We start from the raw sequence: 21,969 nt of genomic DNA, 5'->3' as shown, positions 1-21,969 counted from the left end.
AAAAGATTTGTAGCAAATGTTTAATTATTATAACTCACCAGGATGACTAATGGGCAGTTCAAACATCAGCATTAGACACCTGAAGTTGGCCTTTCCTGTCCTGGTTTCAAGTTATTTGATGTTACAGCCATTTTCTGATTTCAATTTGAACTAGATGAAAGGTGTTGACATAGAGCCTGTTTGCAACAATAAGAGGAAGTTGTTCTGTGATGGCATTAATCTTTATACCGAAAAGTGTTAACACTCAAAATACAATTCTGAGGGACTCCAAGTTCCTAAAGAAAAGAATGGGAAAGTGTCAAACCCCCATGAACTTGGAATCACCAGTCCCTTAAGAAATTTTTACTAAAAATGGGCAAATCGTTATGTAATCCATATAAATGGAAGTCTCATAAAATGCCATACCTCCATGTTGTATCATAAGCCTTCGCAATGTCAAAAAATATTGATACAAGATGTTGTCACTTGAGAAAAGATTCTCTGATTGATGTTTCAAGTCAAATCAGGTGGTCAATGGTGGAGCACTGTCATCTGAACCCATACTGGGTGGGCAAGAGGAGGTCATTTGATTCGAGGAACAAAACAAAATGAACATTAACCATTCTCTTACAGAGACAGCTCATCAAAGCAACTAGATGGTAGTTTGAAGGAATCTTGGGATCTTTCCCAGGCTTAGAGAAATGTAGGACAATAGCCCAGTGCCAGGAATTAGGAAAAAAAAAATTACCTGCCAGATACAGTTAAAGACAATCAGAAAAATAGCAAGAGAAGCAGGAGATAGATGGTGCAGCATTTCATAGTGTACATCATCAGGTCCAACCAATGAAGGACCAATTTGAGTTCCACCAGTGTAAATGGACGATATTAGTCATAGAGACAGTCAGCTTGAAAGGAAAGAGGTGATTGCTCTGCCTGCGTCTTGATGGTTAAGAAGGTGGAGGATGAAGCAGAAGTGCTAGATACCTGACAAACACTTTCACCTAGAGTATCAATGATGCTCTGGGGGCCAGAATTATGAAAAGTATCCCAGGCCTGTTTTTGAGCCTTCTGTGCCATGTGACAGACAGGATTCCACCACAGATGAGGATATCATGGTAAACATGTTGAGGTTTCAGGAATACATTGAGCAGCTGCCTATATAATACAGTTAGTTACTGCTGCCATGCAGTTGTCTATGGATGGCTTACAGATGATGGCAGGATCAAGTTCTGCAAGAGCAGTGAAAGAGGGCCAGTTTGCTTGATCCAACTTCCACCAGGGCACACGGGTCAGGTGGCAATGACCACAACCAGTCTCTCTTAAAATTATAGGAAAATGATCACTGCCTCGTGGGTTATTGTCAACCATCCATGAAAAGTGGGAGAATAGTGAAGGCAAGCAAACTGAGAGATCAATAGCAGTAAAGAACTGACTATGTGCATGAAAATAAGTATAAGAACCAGTACTGAAAAGAGAAAGGTTGTGATCAGAGAGCATATGCTCTATGGAGCAACCCCTCCCATCAATATCAGCACTTCCCCAGAAGGAATGATATTCATTAAAGTCCCCCAGGATTAAAAAGGGAGATGGCAACTGTTCAGTGAGAGAACAAACAGTGATGGTACGAACCAGCAAAACACAGATGGCTACAGCCTCCAAGGATGTGTCAAGTGACAAAGACAGGGTGGGCACATGCTGATCAAACAACAATGCCACCCCTACATGCACTCATCCATCACCTAGCCTGTCATTTCTGTACAAAGAAAACTGCCTAAAGGTGATTGTACTGGCAGGTTTCAGAAACGTTTCCTGTAAGAAAAGACATATAGGATGGTAGGAAGCAATCGGCGCTTTGATGTCATCCAGGTTAGAACATAAACCTTTACAGTTCCATTGTATCAAAGTGGCCATTTTTATTTACGTGTAGGTAAATTGGGTAGAGATCTCTCCTGTTTACAACCACGTCTTTTTTCATTACTCTCTTTATTCGAGGGAGGTCTATCGACCTCCATGGATCCTGCCCTGGGTCGATTGGGCAGGTCTTTGCTGTTGGAAGAGGGTTCAAGTGACTGAGGATGTGAACAAATGATCATTTTGCATCTTGGGGTGGGAAAAGAAGATGTACCCGAGGAAATGCCCATACCCAGAACCAAAGGAAGGGAATCTTGTGGTTTGCTGGAATGTACGTTAGGGATACAGATGGGTGTTGACGTTGATTCTTCAACTTTTTTAACCATGAAGGTCAAAAAACTTTTTATTTGGTTTGAGAATGATTCTTTTGGAGGCACAGAGAGATCCATCTACACTCCCACTGTAATACTGGAACAAAGCACAGCAGCATGTATCCAAGATGAAGTGGTGGACAGCAACTTTTGAGCCTCATGGTAAGTAATGTTTTAAATCGTTTTCAAATGCTGTACCTCTTTTTCTTCCAACCATTTGGGCCAAGAACAAAAGTAGGATGGGTGATAGCCATTGCAACTGATACAATGAGGGTCCATTTCATACTCATTATCATTGTGGTCCTTGCCACTGCAATGAGCACATGTCAAGGAACCACATGATGTCTTCGAGATGACCCACTGACACTGGGAACATCCGAGAGGGTATGGAATGAATAGCCATACCTTACATTTAAGATAACCTGCCTTGATGGTGGCAGGTGGACGTGATGATGTAAATGTTAAAATGAAAATATTGGTCGGCATCATAATTCCATATTTGCGAGTGGAGATACGCCTCAGTGCAGAAACTCCTTGGGTGGAGAAACCGGCAAGAATCTCTAACTCAGATATGTTCTTCAACTCCTTCTCAACAATAACTCCTCATGACAAATTCAAAGTAGCATAAGGCGTAACCTCAATAGGTATATCCCCAATTGCCTTTGAATGAAAGAGGAGTTCACTGTGTTAAGATGTGAATGTTTCCACCAACATGTCATCAGAGCAAAGCTTTTTAACTGACTTTGGAAGCCAGCAAGTCCCTCTAGTCCCTTCTGAATGAAAAAGGAGACATTTGCCCTAAAGGTGTGTCTGAAAGAGAATGTAGTGTAAGAAAATGAGGTACAGGTGTTACAGATGTTGAAGATTGCTGCTCAGAATCTTCAAGACATGGTTGTTTAACTATGGACTGTTTTTCACTATTTTATTTAAGTTTTTATTTGGAGGAGCCATAATGAAAAAATGAATATTTCGGTACCCACTGACCCCACCCACCATGGAGCCCCATGAGGAGATGCACTACAATGTCAAACAAGGACACTGCAGCAATGCCAGGGTTTCATGAGCTCTGTACCCAAACACCAACATCAGATATAATGCCCACAACACCTGTTCAGAACATCGAACACTGGTACTTGGTTGATCATAACCCAAGTGGACAGCCAGTTGACCCTAGGGGGCCACCCCAAGGCTGCCTGTCTACAAGAATTCAAGGCCAAAGTGGTGTGTTAGGGTTGGACTCCTCAACCACCACAATCCTCTCTCTTCCTTCACAGGTCACACGCATGGCAAACACATGGGTGGATGTTTAGACCTCAGAGGAAGTAAACTTAAAGAACAGAACCTTCCCTCTGAGGTCCCCTCACCACATACAGGAATCCACACTGAAGGGGGGATTATAGATAAAGTCACCTTTCTGTTGCACATCTAGCCTTATTTATTCATATATACTGCTTTGTTATGCAAACTGTAATAACCAAACATGAAGTATAAAGACACATAAACATTAAGAAGTTCAACATTGTGGCTTTCAAACATTGAGTTTGGCCACATATTGACTTTTTCATGGGTTTTTGGAAGCAAAGTTGTCCTAATGGCAAGTTGACTAAATATTTAGGTCTAGTGCCAAATAGCCTTACTATTCAGTGAAAACTGTAAGCTAGTATTTAAACAAGTATTTCCTGCAAGGCAATCATTATGTATCACTCAAGGTAGTTATGTTTTAATTATAGTTTTACTACCAGTCCACGTTTCAGAAGTTTCAAAACTAATCAGTAATATATATTAACCCTTACTTATTTACTTACCTCTTCAATATGATACAATCCCCAATGCCAAAAGTTATGAGAAGCCAACATGTTACCCAACTAAAACAAACAAGAAATAAAATCATAATAAAATGCAGCAAAAATATGAAGTTAAGTATATCTGAGTAGTTTTTGAGATATCATTCTTTCAGTTCAGGAAATATTCTTTTTAAAAGCTGAAATGTTACACAAGAACATAGTACTACTACATTTTATTAGTGAACATATTTTGTGAAACCTAATCCAATTGTTGCATTGAAATTTAAAAATAAATTATTACTTTAATGATAAATATTTAAACTTAAAAATTTCACTCAAGTGTTTGATAATAATACAACACAAACATTGAAAATAGTTTCAATAAATTTGTGAATTAAGTAATGAAATAGGGTTTTTATTCATTTCTATCATGACTTCTTAAAACGTGTGTGTTTTTCTAACATCATGAATGTGATAAAACTACTGTGATTTTTCAAGTCAAACTTCTGAACATTTCTCCATACATAGAATATATTTTGTTGTAGCTTTTACACCAAGAAGTTAAATTTCTAACTCTAATCAGTGTTGTCAAAAGAAAATACAGTATTCACTTCACAAATTCATTCTACTGAGCATCATACTACTATTATGTTATGAAATAGCTTATATTATTAACAATATAACTCTTTTACTTCAAGTCTCAAGCAAAATTAATAACAGAGATTAAAAAGCTTGTTTGTATAAGCAACTCTTTAAATGTTATTGTTAGAAAATTACAATTGCTTAAACAAAAATAACCAACCTCCCAATTGTTTACTGTGGAACTCATGAAGGCCTTTCCTTCACTGGTACGACTTTCCATTTCAAACACATGGGCAAGAGCATGGGTTGCCCAAGCATCATTAGGGTTTAGATCTAGTCCCTGAGGTGAAATATATTTAAAGTTTTTGGAAATGGCAATACATATCATTGTAGTAAAATTGTAAGTCTTTCATTTAAAATTGATTATATCATTGGATGACCTTGAAAATAATGTAAACAATAAATAACTTAATAAATCATAAACTTTAAAGTACAAATTGCAATGTTTACTGTGATTCTAATGTTAACATAAATAGGAACAGTATAAGTAATGTAAACAATGTTAAAATATAGAAATAAATTGAGAAATTCCTATTAACACTGATATTATTATTATTATTATTACTTTTGAAATTGAAATCATAAGTAAGTGTTCTTACATAATTTTCTCACAGAGGTACACAATATCACAAGGGATGCCTGCACACAGCTATCCCGAATTTTTCACTGAAAGGCTACAGTGAAGACATGGACTATTTCCCACACTAGAAGCAAATTTATTTTGTAATTTTGAACCAAAGTTAGAAAAGAAATCAATATATTATCCTGTTGTACTTTATCATATAAAACATTAATTTTATATTTGAAATATTTTAGGAAATAGAGATTATGATACTTTCTGAATTTTTTTTCAGAATCATGGATAATACAAAAACTTTATTCTATGGTATCTATGGAGTTTTGAGTTTGTATTACTTCACCATATGATGAAATCTTTAACATATATATAATTTTGAAAATATTCTTTTTGTGCAAAAGTTTGAAATGATTTGTTTAACTTATTGACATTTTTATTGTAAGTTTTTGTAAACTTATAGAAATGAATAAAGTAATTTGAACAAAATAAATAAGCAGACAACCTTTCGAGCAAATTTTTCTGCTGTAGAATAAAAGTTTGTCTCTTCCAGACCAAATGCATACAAGCCAAACAAGTAACTGAAAAAAGAAGAGAAAAGAAAGACAGAGATAGAAAAAATAGTAAGAGAATTCAAAAGAAAACTTTTAAAAATATCAACACTAAATTCATTCACAAGCCTATGATTATTCAATTTGAAACAAATGAAGTGGAAAATTTTCTGGACTGATTAACATCTTCACTATGTTATAAGGGTAAAATGCATGATAGCAGGAAATAAATCAAAAAGGTCCAACAGCAACTAACAATTAAATAAACTAACCTATACAAAGGAGTGGTTGTTTTCCATTGAGGAAGAGCTCGAGCAATTGAATCTCGCATCTGTGGAAGATGGCCTTGATAAAAATAGCCATCGTGAGCCATTCTTATAGCAAACATATCAGTTGGGTGTTTCACTAAGATATCATCTAACACATCAGTGGCTTCTTTCAGGTACCTATATATGACATCAGATAGCTATATTTAGACACAGTTTAGAGAATTAGGATATATTTTTCTAATCATGACTGACTTATCCAAAATTTATAGGTTGAAATTCCTAGAGTTGTAATGTGTTCCATACATGAGTGCGTATTTTTAATTATTTGGTTAAAATAATATAAAATCTCTAGTCTATGCAATAATAATGAATTAATTCATTTCTTTAATTATGCCTACTATACACTATGTTCATAAATAATGTTTCAACATAAATTCCGAAATAACTGTACACCTGACTTATGAATTTACAGGCAGAATTTCCTCAATAATCAATTAACAATAAAAAACATGCTAACTGTCTAACTTACTAACTTGATCACTAAACCCCCCACTTGCTGGTGGCTCTGTGGTACATCTGAGGGCTTAAAATGCCAAGAATTAGGTTTTGACATTTGTTATTGGCACATCATTGAGTAGATTTGTCTTTATTAATGAATAAAAAATATCATGTAGGAATAAACACACTTAATCCCACTGTCAAACTCCCCTAATGACAATAAGCTTATTAACTCAATAATCCATAGTCGGGTATTTATAACAATCTAGTTTTTATTTAATATGAGAAGCTTCAAGATTTTACCAAGAACTTTATGTCCACAAAATTTCTAGATCTTGCACTGATATTATGATAACCTTCCTCTAGCAAACAAACATCCAAAATATTAAATATAGCTTACAACATTGCTACTCTCCAGGGTTGTGAAGTCCCTTGAACAATACTAATATGCAAACACAACAATATACTAAACTGTCCATTCATCATGTCTCTTTTGTGGTTTTCTTTTCTGAGGGTTATGATAAGTGAACTGAATGATATATTCTACCTTATGGTCAATTGTTGTACTGTAACTGGAGGGAATTCTCCTGAACTAGGTATTTGGCAAATACAATGGCAGCTCTAGCTATGGTGATACTCTGAAAATAGTCTCAACAGGAACCCTGAAATCTACATCATATCAACATTATGCTGACAATTTCTTCTCTGAAATGACCCAATCAGTCATTCTCTCATCAATGTACTTCCAAAGGCAATCACAGTGGATGACCTTTGGTTTGGGCCATTTTCCTTCTGGATTCTGTAAACCAAACCATCAGTTCTTTCCAGAACAACATATGACATTTCCAATACCTACCTAATTTTGGAATTTACCCTGTCTTGCAGTATAAATTGCACAACAATACCATGTCACTTCAATTAATTCCAGTCTTATAATCATTGACATAATTTTATCACTAACTGATTTCAATTTTTCCTTGGTAAACTTGTGTATGACATCAGTGGTTTTCCTTAGTTTATCTGTATATTCTATCCAAACTGCTGAGTAACTTTCCTCTAAATAAATCTGAAAGACCCAGTAGCACCTTATGTTCTCTCCCAAACATTAGTGATGATAGTGTGTTGCTTGTAGGTTTATGTACATCAATTTGAATTTGTTAACTCATACGTAGTAGTGAAAGATCTTGAACCCACACTTTCTGTTGTTGATCCAAATAAATGGCTACCTAACTTTAAAAGCATACAGTTGTATCTCTCCATTCTGCTGATGAAAGATTGATGAGAGGCTATTTATCCAAGTCTTTTCAATTAGAAGGATCTGATACATACAGAAAAATTAATGAAGGTGGTGGCAAAGGCTGTTTCACCTTGTTACAGCAGTTTGTTATATCCAATGAAGTTGATTTGACCAATGAATTAAAATCTATTTTGAGGAGCACCTAACACAGCTCAATAACTGGTTTGAAAATTACTTTCCAGAAGATAAGGAGAAGTTTGCATGGATCCAAGACCCATTCAAGGTTAAGGCCCCATCTGTATTTATCTCTACAGAAGAAAAAAAAATCTTATTAAACTGTCTTGTGACAAAACTTTAAAAACAAAATTTGGCAGCATGGAACTGATTGAGTTTTGGATATCAGTAAAAGATGAATATCTGCTGCTAAGTGCTAAAGCTCAACGAATCCTAATTCCATTTGTGATGTCATATCTCTAGGAAGGTGGGTTTTCAGTGGTTGCTGTAATAAAAAACAAGTACTGCATGAAAATCAATATAAAACAGGAAATGATGGTGGCAGTGTTCAATCTAATTCCAAGGTTTAAGAAACTGTGCAGTGCCCAACAGGCACTCACATCCCATTAGTAATTGTGATTATTTAAAAAAGAATGCTCCATCTTGTACCGTACTTTGCTGTACCTTAGGTCAGACATCATTACTATCCCATGTTTCCCACTTTTTCTTCCTAATCTTTGCATTCTTCATCAACATACAATCTTGGAATAATGTCCCAGTATTTCTATGATTCCAATGCAGACAATACATAATGTTAAAGTCATACTCCTGAAAGTTCTGGAGCAACACTGCTGTATTCGGCCTTCTGAAGTACAGACATTCACTGTCACTTCAGTGCTATTTGATCTTATAACTTAGTAGTCCTTTCAGAGTTGTATAATATCTCCTTTCTACAGCTTTCATTGTTTTGTTTATTATGGACAACCACATCTTCTTTTCCATGTTATACTTGTGATAAGATTGGAATACACATATGTGTGGATCTTGAAGAGTTTGGTATGTTAATATAGAAGTAGTGGTAAATTCTTTCTTTAGTTTGTTGAATTTTTGTTCACAACCAATACTCAAAAAAACTTTAGTTTCTCAAGTAGTTTGTGTAGAGGATGAGCTATTTCAAAGACTAATTTTATAAAATGACAAAAGTATGAAAGTAGTTCTAGAAATCCTTTTCCTTCATGCCAGTTTTTTGATGTTGGCCAATGTTACTCATTCAATCTTAGATGACTCTGTAGATATTGTGTCCCTACTATGTGCCCAGAAAATTCACCTGTTAATGAAATGATTCACACTTCTTGAGATTTAATTTGAGGTTATCTTCTCTCAACCAATCCAGAACTTTCCTAAGCTCATCATAAGCATCATTAAAAACCTACCCAGGTGTGACTATGTCATCTAAATGAATGAATACAATGTTGCAGAATATTTCAGAGTAAGCACATTCTATTACTCATGGAAATGTAAAAGGAGCATTGCATAATCCAACTAATAACACAGCAAATTGCCACAAACTATTTCCTGCTATAAAACTATCTTCTCTCTTATTTCACCAACTTGCACTTTCCAATATCAACTTGTAAGGAAAAAAAAAAAGTTTAGGAATATTTTGGTTCAGAGAAACCATCCAAAGTAGAGTCATTCTTCTGGAATGGCTATATATCCTTTTTGTAACTTCATTCATCTTTTGGTTGTCTGCACACACTATTGTGAATCCACCATTATTCTTTATAAGTACAACAGATGAAGACCATGGACAGATACCTAGTTCTATCATTCCTTGTTCTCTCATGGCTTCTTATCTCTTTGCAAACCTGTAGCATCAATCTTATATGATATTTTATTTGTATAGCCTAAGCCATAAAACTCACTGTAAAATGTATCTCAATATTCTATGAGTAAGTCATGTAATATCTGGTATTGATAAGCCATAAGTCCTCTAAACTACATTAATACAGCTCTGGAAAGTGATGTGGTAAGTTGTAATATAAGAATGTGACATTAGATTTCTAATGTTCTTTGATGTGGAAATTGTATCTGTACAGCTTTATATTTTGCAATCTCCCATTTAGATTTGACTCAAATTTTGTGATTTGCCATGTAAATGGCCCTAATAATGACACATTCTTTTTTTGCCTCTGGAGTTAACTTCCCATTTTCATTACCTAATTGGGTCAATCAACATTTGCTGCAGAACCAATACTGATCAATTTATTACAAGGTTTCTCATCAATAAACCCACTGATGGACTCCAAGACTCCTTGGTTTATTTATCAACTGTTGATTCCTCACAGTCTCAGCTGTTATCACAATTTCTTACATTTTTAATAGTTCCTTTTCAGTTGGATTTTTTTTTAATTCCATAAAGGTTTGTATTATGTAGTTCCTCACAAACAGTCCTTTCAATTTACAATTAAAACACCCACTGTTCTGCAATATATTTCCTTCCTTCTATGTAGCTACTTATCTAACTAATCCTCTCAGTTCTTTTAGACTGTTTTCTTGGGGAGTTAAGGTTCCAATATTACTGGATCTAATGGTCCTCTAATTTCTAGATAGCAAAGTTTCCTTTAGAGATATTCATTTAATTTACTCTGGATGTTTCTTCTGATGAATCACTCCAAACTTGTTAGGCAAGGCAACTACAAATGTTTGACTTTTTTTTTTTTTAATGGCTAAACTCGAAGGTTGCTTAAAGCTGGTCCTTTTAAATGGCCAGCAAGGTGTATAGCTTCTTGTTTATTATTCCACCCCATTACCTTAGGAATTATTTCAAACTAAGCCTGATGTGCTTCCAATAGTACCCATCTATCATATTTCTTTGGTTTCTTGATTGAACATGTTTTTGAGCTGGACAGCTAAATTTTAGAACTGTATTTCATAGTAACATGTATAGAGTGGCCTAGGAAGGCTCAGGAGTCAAACAATATGACAGTGGTGGTAGAAGGTGTATAACAAGCAGTTTATCTCAATGCATATTTTATAGTAAATAGTGTTTTAGGTTGGTAATCCTGAATTGATGAAGAAATAGGTGTTGTTTTACCTTTGAATTTACTAATTTAATTTCCAGATGCTAAATTTTGTCGTTGATGCACTTTACTACCTCATTAATCTCTCTTCACTTTCGTCATTACAACCGTTTTATACTTTGATTGTTTCCATACCTCTTCAATCTGATTGTTCTAATTCCTGCATGTATCTCCAATACTTTTGTTGATCTTTTATTTGATTAGTTATTTCTAGTCTCAATTCTTCTTTAAACGTCATGTCTCTTTCTTTTAACTGTTCTCTTAAAATCCTCATCTCTGATGTCTTGATCCTCTTTTAACTCTTGTCACTTTCCTCTGGGTCTTTTTTTTTTTTTTAATATACTATATCTTTCTCTTTGTTCTTCTTTCCACTTTGTTGTATCTCCAGGAAAATTTTATTGTTCATGTTGTCATCATAAAGTTTAATCAAAGTTTTATTTTATTTTTACAAAATATAATCCTAATTCTGTAACATGTTCTACCACTGGGTGGGTTATTTCAGATTATTTGGTAAAAATAATGCAAAGTCTAGTCCACGTAAAGTTAATGAATTTACTTATTTTTAAATAACATTTGTTGCAAAAAAATTAAAACAGAAATCTAAATTATTTATAAACCCACTTGCAAAGTTTTTTCATTAATAAATTTGTAATAAACAATTAGCCGATTGCCTAACTCCTAATTTGAACACTGAGAAATGGATACATTAACTCTCAATGTATAACTTCATAACTAATAATGAACTGTATTTATGTAAGTTAATCCACTATTTCACTGAGTTTGATATTTATATACATAGTCTAGTCTTCTATGTAATACAGTAAGCTTTAGCAAAATCAAACCTGTAAAGATTTGTCAAAATCTGAATAACCTCCTTACTTATGGAACTATCACAAATGACATGAAAAGAGCATAGTGTCTGATAGAATTGGCACTATTATTTTCTCTATGTTGAGTTAATCTCTCTCAATCTGATTTACAATTTCTCTTGGCTTAGATCTGTTTTTACATCTAGAAGATAGTTCAAATGTCTTGTTTTCTCATGAGTATATCTTTTAAGTTAATTATAAGTTTCTTATGTGTATTATACATATTGAATAAAATACTATTACCTTGTAGAACAAGCCATATTAAGCCTTTTTCTTTAAGAAATCAAAAAATCAGATTTAATTTCATATAATGTTTTCTGTCATTCCCACTACTATTTCAGTAGCCATTCTGACATATATAAGGTAACCAATGCACCTGAAAACACCATATACACACATAATCAAAAATTTATTTCAAGACATTATGCCATTATTCAGTGTACCTGCAAAGTAAGTAGGCAAATATGAACAAGTAAATACTGTACTGTATTTATAATACTTTATATTAATAAACAATATTCAATAAAAGGCATCTGCCAGTACTTCTGTAGCAATGCATAACAGCTGAAATCCACTCTATCCACAATTGAAAGATATCATTCTACATAAATATTTTTTTGTTTTGCTGTTGCTTACAGTAATATTAAGAACTAAATCCACACTTAAAAACTTTATTCTGGAGACCTGACAAGGCCTAGTGGTTAAAATACTTGACTGCCAATCTGTGGGTCGTCAGATAAAATATGTCACTGAACATGCTCTTTCAGACACGGTGTCATAATAAAATGACAGGCATTCTCGCTATTCAGAGAACAGTGTTTCAACCTACTTAGCTCATCTTAGATGATCTAAGGTCGAAACTGTTCTCTGCTGTATTAGTAAAAATGTTAATACTCATAGCAGCCGTCTTGAGATACATTTTTACTTCAAGTGGGTTTCTCATTATCACAAATTCTCACTATTTGTTCGTAAAAAATAACCCAAGAGTTGATGATGGATTGTGTTAATTACCTGTCTTTACTCTTTTTCTATCAGTTCAAAATCACCTTCACATGCTTTTGTGTAGCTTTGCATGAATATCTTGGAACAAGCAAATAAACATACCCGTCTGCCCACAACTTGATAGCCTCAACATGGCTTTGTTCTCTCTGAGTTAAACTGCCAGCTTGCTTTCTGGCTAAAGAATCCATGGTTTCAACTTCCATTTTAAAACTATTGTCTAGTTGTGGTGTCCTTCCACTGCCAATAAGATCTATTCCTAAAGACATCACATGGCCCATCACTAGAAATAAAACAATGATATAAGTATAGTAAAATATATTAACGAGAAATAACAAAATAAACAAAACAATCAAAACTTAAAGACAACATTTAAAGATCACATTGTAAATTATATCACAGCCCTGTTTTAATTAAAGCTTTGCTCCACAGTGGCTCAGAGGTAAAAGCCGTGTTGTACACAACAAGAAGAGCCCATGGGGTACCTTTTCACTTAACAACACGTATTAAATTATTATACAGAAATTAAAATAAATATGATTATTGCATATTTGAATGTAAGTGAAAATATAAAGTGGCTCCAGAATGTAGAATGATTATGAGAACATTCGTCATTTTGGAGCTATCGTAATAATTACAAGTTATTCTCAGATTTCCACATTGCATGAACATTTGACAGTAAATTATACTGTACTCTTTATAATTATGGCAATTCAAAAGGAATGCAAATTATTTTATGAATGTTCTAGAATTTCGCGTAATGGGTATATAAAAACAGACACGCTGAGAGATAAATATTAGTATTATTGGTCAGCTTCATTTAGTGTGCTACAGGCCTCGGAAGCCAAGCTATAACTACAGAATTGGACCAGAAACATTTATAGAGATGGTACATTACAAACCATTTTAACTTCAGTGAATTACTTCAGACGGTATTATTTCTACGACATCTAACATTTCTAACACATCTCTTCATCAGTAACAGTCATCTTATAAACGGCGTTAGGCCAATTGATTGGTTTGGCTTGGTTTGAATTTCGCGCAAAGTTACTCAAGGGCTAACTGCACTAGCCGTCCCTAATTTAGCAGTGTAAGACTAGAGAGAAGGGACCTAGTCACCACCAACTACTGCCATATCTTGAGCTAATCTTTTACCAACGAATAGTGGGATTGACCGTAACATTATAACGCCCCCACGAATGAAAGGGTGAGCATGTTTGGTGAAACCGGGATTCGAACCCGCGACCCTGGCCATGCCGGGCCTAGGCCAACTGAACCAGCTAGCTTAAGCGACATGCGTGTATCAAATCAGAATTAATTTGTTCGTCATGGATCTGGATTGTTGATTAAATATTCAGTTCTGGACGGATATAAGAATCAGTTTTAAAAGACTAAGTTTGAAAAACTGCTGTATATAAACTATCATTTGTAATAGCTGTTATTATATTTTTTGTGTATTAAAATATATTTGTGTTAAAAATTGTTTGTATCAATTTTGTTGGAAAACATCATACATTTAATACATATTAACATTTAATTAACTTATTAATTAAAACGTTTGTTTTGTTTTTTGAAATTTTGCGAGAAACTACACGAGGGCTTTCTGCACTAGCCGTCCCTTATTTAGTAATGTAAGACCCTCAGATTATGAATCGAACGCCTTAACCCATCTGGCCATTAATTAAAACAAAAATTCTAGTTATTTGAAATAGTAATACGTTACCATATGTAACATAATAAATTGGAGACTCGTCTAAAAAACATTAATACGTATCATTAGAAATTTATTTATAATTCCAGTATAATATTTTCGGATGTTCTTAAGTCGCTTGAGTTTTAAAACTATATAGTGCTTCAATCATTAATTGTATTCTACGACCTACAAAGTTATATCTCATGATAAGAAAAACAAACAAATATTTGCTTCAATTACAATGGTCTTACCAAAATCTGGATCTGCTATTTTAATATTTTCCAGTGTTGTCTTCAAACCACCAAATCTTTTGTCGTCATACCATCCAATAAGCTATGAAAACGAAATGTAACAAAATATAAATCTATATTAATATTTCATATGTCTTCGAAATTTTGCTAGTTCCATATGATGAATTTTTATTTCAATCCTGCCACACATATTCCTCATTTTACTGAAGATAATTAGATACAAAGAATTATTGTCTGGTATTTAGGAATTCTTCTTTCGGTAAGTTGATACAAATTATTAAAGTTGACAGTTTAAAAGATAACGAATATAAAAGATTATATCTTCATTAACAAAAATATGAAACTTAAAGGTGAAACAGTGTAATTTTAATAGAAACTGGATATTTTGTGAAATAAAATAAAATCTCATTTAAATGAAATTCTGAAAATTATTTCCATCCAACAGCGCATTATATTTGATATTTAATAAACGCAAAGTACGACTTACTTTTTGTTTTCTAAATCTGTAATAAAATTTTCTTGTATTAAAATATTTGGTCGTGTTTGTACCTGAGATAAAGCTGAATCAAATAGTTTACATGCTTGATCACTAGGAGTTGATAAAACCAGACCTTCATCCGCCCATTCCTGGAAAACGAGAAACAAAAAAATGTTGAAAATATAACATCAAACAGTTTTGTATTTCTAGAAAGCGTAGCTAAAAAAATCAGAAAATTTTGTTTCCATGTAAATTTAAAATTAATGCCATTTACAGCTGTGCATTAAACTAGAAGTCTTTTTTTATAATTTACAAAATATTTTTTCGTGATCATTTACACTGTACAATGTACAAATGTCTTTAAAATACAGTAAATGATATTGTTGGAAAAGTGGTTATTCTGTTTGTTATTTTCTACTACTAGAAATCAACTATAAGCTGTGAATAACACAAGTTCAATCCTTCTTTTATAGCATTTTCTTTCTACGAAGAAGAGAGAAGTTATATTTGTAGAAATCAAATACAAATAGTGTATATTGTAAGTAAAATTATTCTCTTCCATCTTCTAATATTTTTCAAAAGAAAAATATTTTTGTTTCAGCACAAAGCAATAGGTTATCTACCCTCTGTTCACCACAAGGAATTGAACACCGAATTTAGCGTTGTACGTTTTGAGCTTCATCGTGTTAGTGCCTCAACATTCAGGACTCGAAAATGAGATTAAGGTTACTTTCTTTTTTATATCATATGTAAAGATAACAAACAATAGATATAGACATTTAAATCACTTGTAGACAGAATGCAATACACAAATAGCACAACTTTTACACAAAAATTCCCTCGATAAATACCCCTGCCTCCTCCACAACAATATATTTTGATTACAATATGTATTCCTTGTCTTAAATTTTGTGAAAAATTCACAGCAAACAAAAGAAAAAAACTCGAACAAAGTATGTTACATATCTTGCAAACAAACTTCTCTAAATTTTATAAATAAATGAACTAGACATGTTTACCTTGCCTCCTCTGAAGTGTGATCGAATCATTCTTCTAACTTTTCAGCTCTAGAGAATGGAGAAAAAATATACTTAATCTTTTTTGTATTGCTATTTGCTTCTATCTGCAATGACATTTCATACTTCCTTTGATATCTAGTGTGTACCATCAAAGGTTTCTAATAATTATATAATAGAAACAGAGAAACGTTTCCCTTTCCTATTTAAGCAGATAATTGTTTAAATATACAGTTTCAGTTATATTATTTGTATTTTAAAAGGCCAAAACACTGAAAGCGTTTTCTCATTCTAAAGAGTTGTTAACAAATATGATAATAAACGGATACTCTAATACATTTTCTTATCCGTGTTTACTATTTATTTCAGGCACGGTATGGCCAGGTGATTAAAGCAATAGACTCGTGATCTAGAATCGCGGGTTAGAATCCCCCTCATACCAACCATGCTCGCTCTTTCAGCTATAGAGACGTTATATTGTAACGATCAATTCCATTATACGTTGGTAAAAGAGTATCCCAAGAGTTAAAAAACGGATGGTGACGACTAGTTGCCTTCCTTCTAGACTTACGCTGCTAAATTAGGGAAGGCTAGCGCAGATAGCCCTCGTGTAGCTTTGCACGAAATTTACACAAACAATTTATTTATTGTAAATATCTCAACCCATTTAATATTTTACGTCCTGGTTTCGTGGAACTATTACGTTCCCGAATCAACCAAAAATCTACTTTACAAAGGTAGACGTGTATGGAATGTAGAAAAATGAGCTGCATCCGGAAGAAAGATTCTCTAAAGCCACAGTTAATTTTATCGAAGACACTCGTTAATTATTTACTAACTTTGGTAACACTCTCCCAGGTCCCAACCTTGAAATAAGGTCTAAAATAATAAAACGAAAGAATTAATAGATTATGAAAAATGAAATGGATAGGTATATTTCCCATCTCAATATTCCCTTATGTCTTCTATTCTAGAGCTTCAGATTAGATAACCTTTCGTGTGTATACCTACTAGTCTAGGATTCTTGGGTTAAAAAAAAAGGCTGTCTTACGAATTAAATGAAAGTAAATTTCACGACCATAGAAGAACATTTAATGGCAGGAGGCTTTATTCAATATTTATAAACAGGGGAAAATAGGAATTCATAATATTTTCATCAAACTCTTCTCGCCAATAACAAAAATTCACCTCACCATCTGTTAACGTTCTGTGATTCTTACCCAAAATGGCCAAGAGCCTCTGTCTGGTTTTCCCTTACCACTGAGTTACAATCAGTCACAATAAACGTTTTGGTACAGCGTCAAATCAGTGTTATCGATAATACCAGCTGAGGAATTTAAACATTTATAATCTCTTTTCGGCTCTTAAATATCATAAACATGCTTACCATTCATCATATAATCTGTCAAAATAATTTAAAATCTGTTAAACTAATAATTTTATTTATTACTCTGCATGCTAATTTTTGAAGTTCTCTAGAATGTAAATATTTCCAGAAAAATTAAATTCATTTTAAGCTTGTTAACTCAAGTACGATTTTAGAAAGGCAAATGTACCACATTAAGAAATGAAACATATGATTGTAGTTTGCTATTTCTTTATTTATAAATAAATATGTACATATAGTAATTCTTAACTACACAATACAAAACCCACATGCTATTATTAAGAATTCTTTAAAACTTTGTAAGATTATTCTACTGAACACTTATAGAAAAATATGAATATTTGTTTTTATATATATATATATATATACACTGCTGGCCAAAATCTTAAAGCCAATGAATATAAAGAAAAATATGCATTTTGCGTTGTTAGACTCAGCCACTTATTTGAGTAGAGCTTCGAAAGATAAAAATAAGAAAAGGGAAAATAAAAACTTTTTAGCATTTAATAGGGAAAATGTGAACACTATGAAATTAGCCTAAATACTAGCTGGTCAAAAGTTTTTTAATTTTATTTTCCCTTTTCTTATTTTCATCTTTTGAAGCTCTACTCAAATAAGTGGCTGAGTCTAACAACGCAAAATGCATATTTTTTCTTTATGTTCATTGGCCTTAAGATTTGGCCAGCAGTGTATGTACCCTCCATAAAGATATACATAAATATAATCGTATTCTTTGAGATCGTTCGTTTGTTTGTCTGTTATATTTATTAAGCATAAAGCTGCAAAAAGAGCTAAATGTGCTTTGTCCACCCCGGGAATCGAAACCCCGTTTTAGCAGTGCAAGTCCCTAAACGTAGCATTGTGCCACTGGGGGGCATTTTCTAAGAAAAACCTGCAATGCCAACACAGCGTCATGTCGACAAACATACAATCGTGGCATCACATATGTTTAGCCTAAAGCTATGACTAAACGTTTTGTATCTCTCTAGAAATGCCTAAAGTTGATTTACAGAGTCTAATAAAAAACTTGCTGAATAACAGTGCTTTTAAAGGCTGCTTTTTTATAATAACAAAAGATAACTCGATCTTTACCGCCTCGTAGAGTTCATGCCTGAGAGGATTAAGGAAGTCTTGAAAAACTATGGAGTACATCTCAAATACTAAGTTACTGTATTACGATTATAGCTTTCAGTGGACTTTTGTGATACTATTTTGTAACTTCTTTCAGTAAATTATGTTAAATGAAAAATTAAATTATTTTCATGTGTATTCGTTCCTAAAACTCAAACTCTAGTGTGATTCAAAACTTTTGGCTGCACCTGTGATGTGTAACAAATAAACAGTAAGAGTGGTGTTCCAAGTCCTTTTCTGCTTCTAAGACTAACTTATCATTGTTGATCACTTTACGATTACACACTGTTGCCTGACACTGCAATTTCCATTGTTCAACTTCTGGGAAGGGTGGTAAGGTTAGAATACACATACATTTTGACACATTTACCATACAGGGACGAAGAATAGACTGAACTTACTGAAAACAAACTACGATTAAGTTGTCAGCTTGTCGGCTGTGATGCCAAGTATTTACAACACTAAAATATATAAATTAATCTTATAGCGTGTGAGTAAATTACCCGTCTGTACTTACATGCACGACAAAGTACTTAACAAAGAGTAACTTCCTAAATTCGAAGTAGAAGTGATTAAACTATGTAGAAACATATACAAAATATAAAGACGGAAAGCACATGAAACAATTTTCACGTACAATATTTAAACATTATACATGCCATTTATTGAAGGTTTTAAGACTTCTAACGAAACATGCGATACACATCTGCTACACCACAAACACGTTACATAACTAAATCTCACAAGGTTGTTAATTACATTCAATCATATATGATGTCGAGTCGAAAACTGGGAACTCGTTCATGGTTCTCTGATTCTTTTGAAAAATTACTACAAACAAAAATAGAAACATTACACTATTCCATTGTAGACACCAATCATAAGATCGTAGAAGGAAATCCAAAGTTCACTGAAAGATAGTATAACGTTTATGTTGGATTTTCTTAAGGTGGTAACAGGGTGTTAATTATAAAATTAAACAAGGAAATACAGCTATATTTGAACCAACAGATGAGAAAGCCTATATGACAAAGATTAACACCATGTTTAAAATAATCTGGTCTGGATTTGGCATCCTCTTACAGAAGATTCGCCGTCATGACGTGCCATGTGTTCTTCTCCTGTTCCACTCTGACACATTCTGCATAGTCCAGTTGTACCCATTCACATAGGTCTTTCATCCAGTTCCTTCTTGGTCTCCGCCTTCTTCTCTTTCCATTTGTTTTACCGTCCAATAATTTTCTCTACAGTGCCTGATTTTTCACCACAAAACCATAATATCCACACTTTCGTTTTCCTAATGTAATAAGTAACAATCTTCTAGCTTTAATCTTTCTAAGAGCCTCTTTGTCGCTGACTCTGTTTCTGATCCTTCTAAGTACCTCTTCAATGGTGACTCTGTCTTTGGCCCTTCTTAGTACCTCTTCAATGGTGACTCTGTCTTTGGCCCTTCTTAGTACCTCTTCAATGGTGACTCTGTCTTTGGCCCTTCTTAGTGCCTCTTCAATGGTGACTCTGTCTTTGTAAGATATTCTCAGTATTCTTCTGAACATTCACATTTCAAATGCATGGATCTTGTCCTCCGTATTGTTGGTTGTCCTTGTTTTACCATTTCAAAGAATAAACAAGTCAAAATATACATTTTAATTACGAATGGCTGTACACCTCTCAGAGGACATCTTACTGTCTAATCAAGTTGATTAAAATTAAACCTGATGAGATTTCTTAAAATCTGGAATTAGAGAGCCAGAAGAACATCCAAAACTGCTGTATGGAATAAAGAAGCAAACTAGAGGTCTGGGTAAAGTAAATGATTATTTAGGAATGAGTTCCTCAAGTCGGTGTTCGAAACTTGTGATGACCCAATTGATAATGATAATTAACCACGGTTAACTGATCCATTCCATATAACAGATTTACTAATTTATATTTACTTTAATATTGATGTTTATTTCAGTTAAATATATGGTTTAAAATGTGTGTAATTTATATTAAACGTGTATTGCGATAGGCCATCGCGTTCTATAAATTTGTAGAAGACTTTCGAGTGTAAGAATCAACAATGTACGACATATGTAAAATACTGGTGATTACCAGTATTATTGTCTACCGAACTTTCTAGAAACCTCGCCTTAAAGTTTATAAATTGACGCGTCAAGATACAGTTTAATATTGTTAGTTTCCAACAGTCGGTATACTATAACCTCTTGGAAGCTATAATTGTGATAAACGCTTATTAATCAGAAAACAGATATTTGACCAAGAACGTTTATAAATTTCGAATGTCACGAACAGTCCAACTTCAAAGAATTAACTTCGGACGTTAGTATTTCTACGAGGGCGTTAGATATCTATCTCCCTCTGTGATAATTTAGCTTATAAACCCCTTAGGCCAAATAAGAACAGAACTACTTTGCATTCCCATCAAGTAAAGTGTATCTGTGTATAAAAAAAGTGTCTGTATCAATCTTATTAGCAAATATAATAAATTTAATACGTATCGACATTTAATTATTTTCTAAATTAAAATTAAAACTTTCAGCTGTTTGAAATCGTATTACGTAACGTACATAATATAATAAATCGGAGACTCATCCGAGATAAATTATAATACGTAACATCCATTACGATTAACAATAAAAAAAAAAAAAAATTGTTTCCTGGATGTAATAACAAACTGTAAGATATATAATTTGTAGGCACATCTAAAAAAAAGTTTAATGAGGTTTGTTGTATAATATTGACAAATGTTATTGTTACAATGTAGATACTTTTCATTATTGCTGTAACAATTTGACTGAAAGGTGTGCTTGTATTCAATTTTTATTTATTAAAGTTTCGAAAAATGCTTTCTTGCGTGTTTGATGGCTGTATAGTGTTCTATTAAAGCCTCGTCGTATTGGAATTTAGGACAAATTCACACAGTCAAAAGATTAGAATACGAGAGAATGAACTGGATAATCCGTTATATGAGGTAACATGCGAAATTGATAATCAATTATGGACCCGTACTTTTTCATAACTCGAAGTGTAAAGTTGGTTTTTAATCAATGAACATATTTTTTGCTTATTATTTGTGTAGAAGCTGGACTGTGTAAATACGCAGAAGAAGAGATTAAGCAAGTTGTTCTGCTACATATCAGAACTATTTAATAAACGGGGGTACATTACAGCTGCGTTTACCAAACTTTGTCATCATTTAATGAATAAGGTTTCTTGCGCCTCTCTCTTTTAGTAAATGACTGAAAAAGTGAGTCACTTATCACGAAATGTAATGAACAGATACGAATTAAATTGCTATATATGTGCTGT

General features: G+C 33.4%; 1 protein-coding gene across 3 annotated transcripts in view; it reads right to left on the bottom strand.

Annotated features, from left to right (window-relative positions):
• The window catches only part of LOC143223337 (tetratricopeptide repeat protein 38-like), a 43,955-nt gene that overhangs the window by 19,523 nt on the left and 2,463 nt on the right, over nucleotides 1-21,969 (bottom strand). For 2 of the 3 annotated variants that reach the window (XR_013012837.1, XM_076451209.1), the window contains exons 2-9: nucleotides 16,143-16,190; nucleotides 15,195-15,272; nucleotides 14,646-14,727; nucleotides 12,807-12,984; nucleotides 6,025-6,198; nucleotides 5,707-5,782; nucleotides 4,788-4,907; nucleotides 4,007-4,066 (exon numbers count right to left, since the gene is read on the bottom strand). Coding sequence is in view for 2 of the 3 variants with exons in the window: in XM_076451209.1 (XP_076307324.1) it covers nucleotides 4,007-4,066; nucleotides 4,788-4,907; nucleotides 5,707-5,782; nucleotides 6,025-6,198; nucleotides 12,807-12,984; nucleotides 14,646-14,727; nucleotides 15,195-15,272; nucleotides 16,143-16,172 (798 nt within the window). In the remaining variant the exon portion in view is untranslated. Of the gene's footprint in view, nucleotides 1-4,006; nucleotides 4,067-4,787; nucleotides 4,908-5,706; nucleotides 5,783-6,024; nucleotides 6,199-12,806; nucleotides 12,985-13,603; nucleotides 13,725-14,645; nucleotides 14,728-15,194; nucleotides 15,273-16,142; nucleotides 16,191-21,969 lie in introns of those variants that run through there. The other variant, XM_076451210.1, reaches the window with a different exon arrangement.

The sequence above is a fragment of the Tachypleus tridentatus genome, chromosome 8, assembly GCF_004210375.1.
Source record: "Tachypleus tridentatus isolate NWPU-2018 chromosome 8, ASM421037v1, whole genome shotgun sequence".
Taxonomy (NCBI): domain Eukaryota; kingdom Metazoa; phylum Arthropoda; class Merostomata; order Xiphosura; family Limulidae; genus Tachypleus; species Tachypleus tridentatus.
The sequence above is the reverse complement of the archived record's forward strand: the minus strand, read 5'-3'. Positions and strand labels throughout refer to the sequence as shown.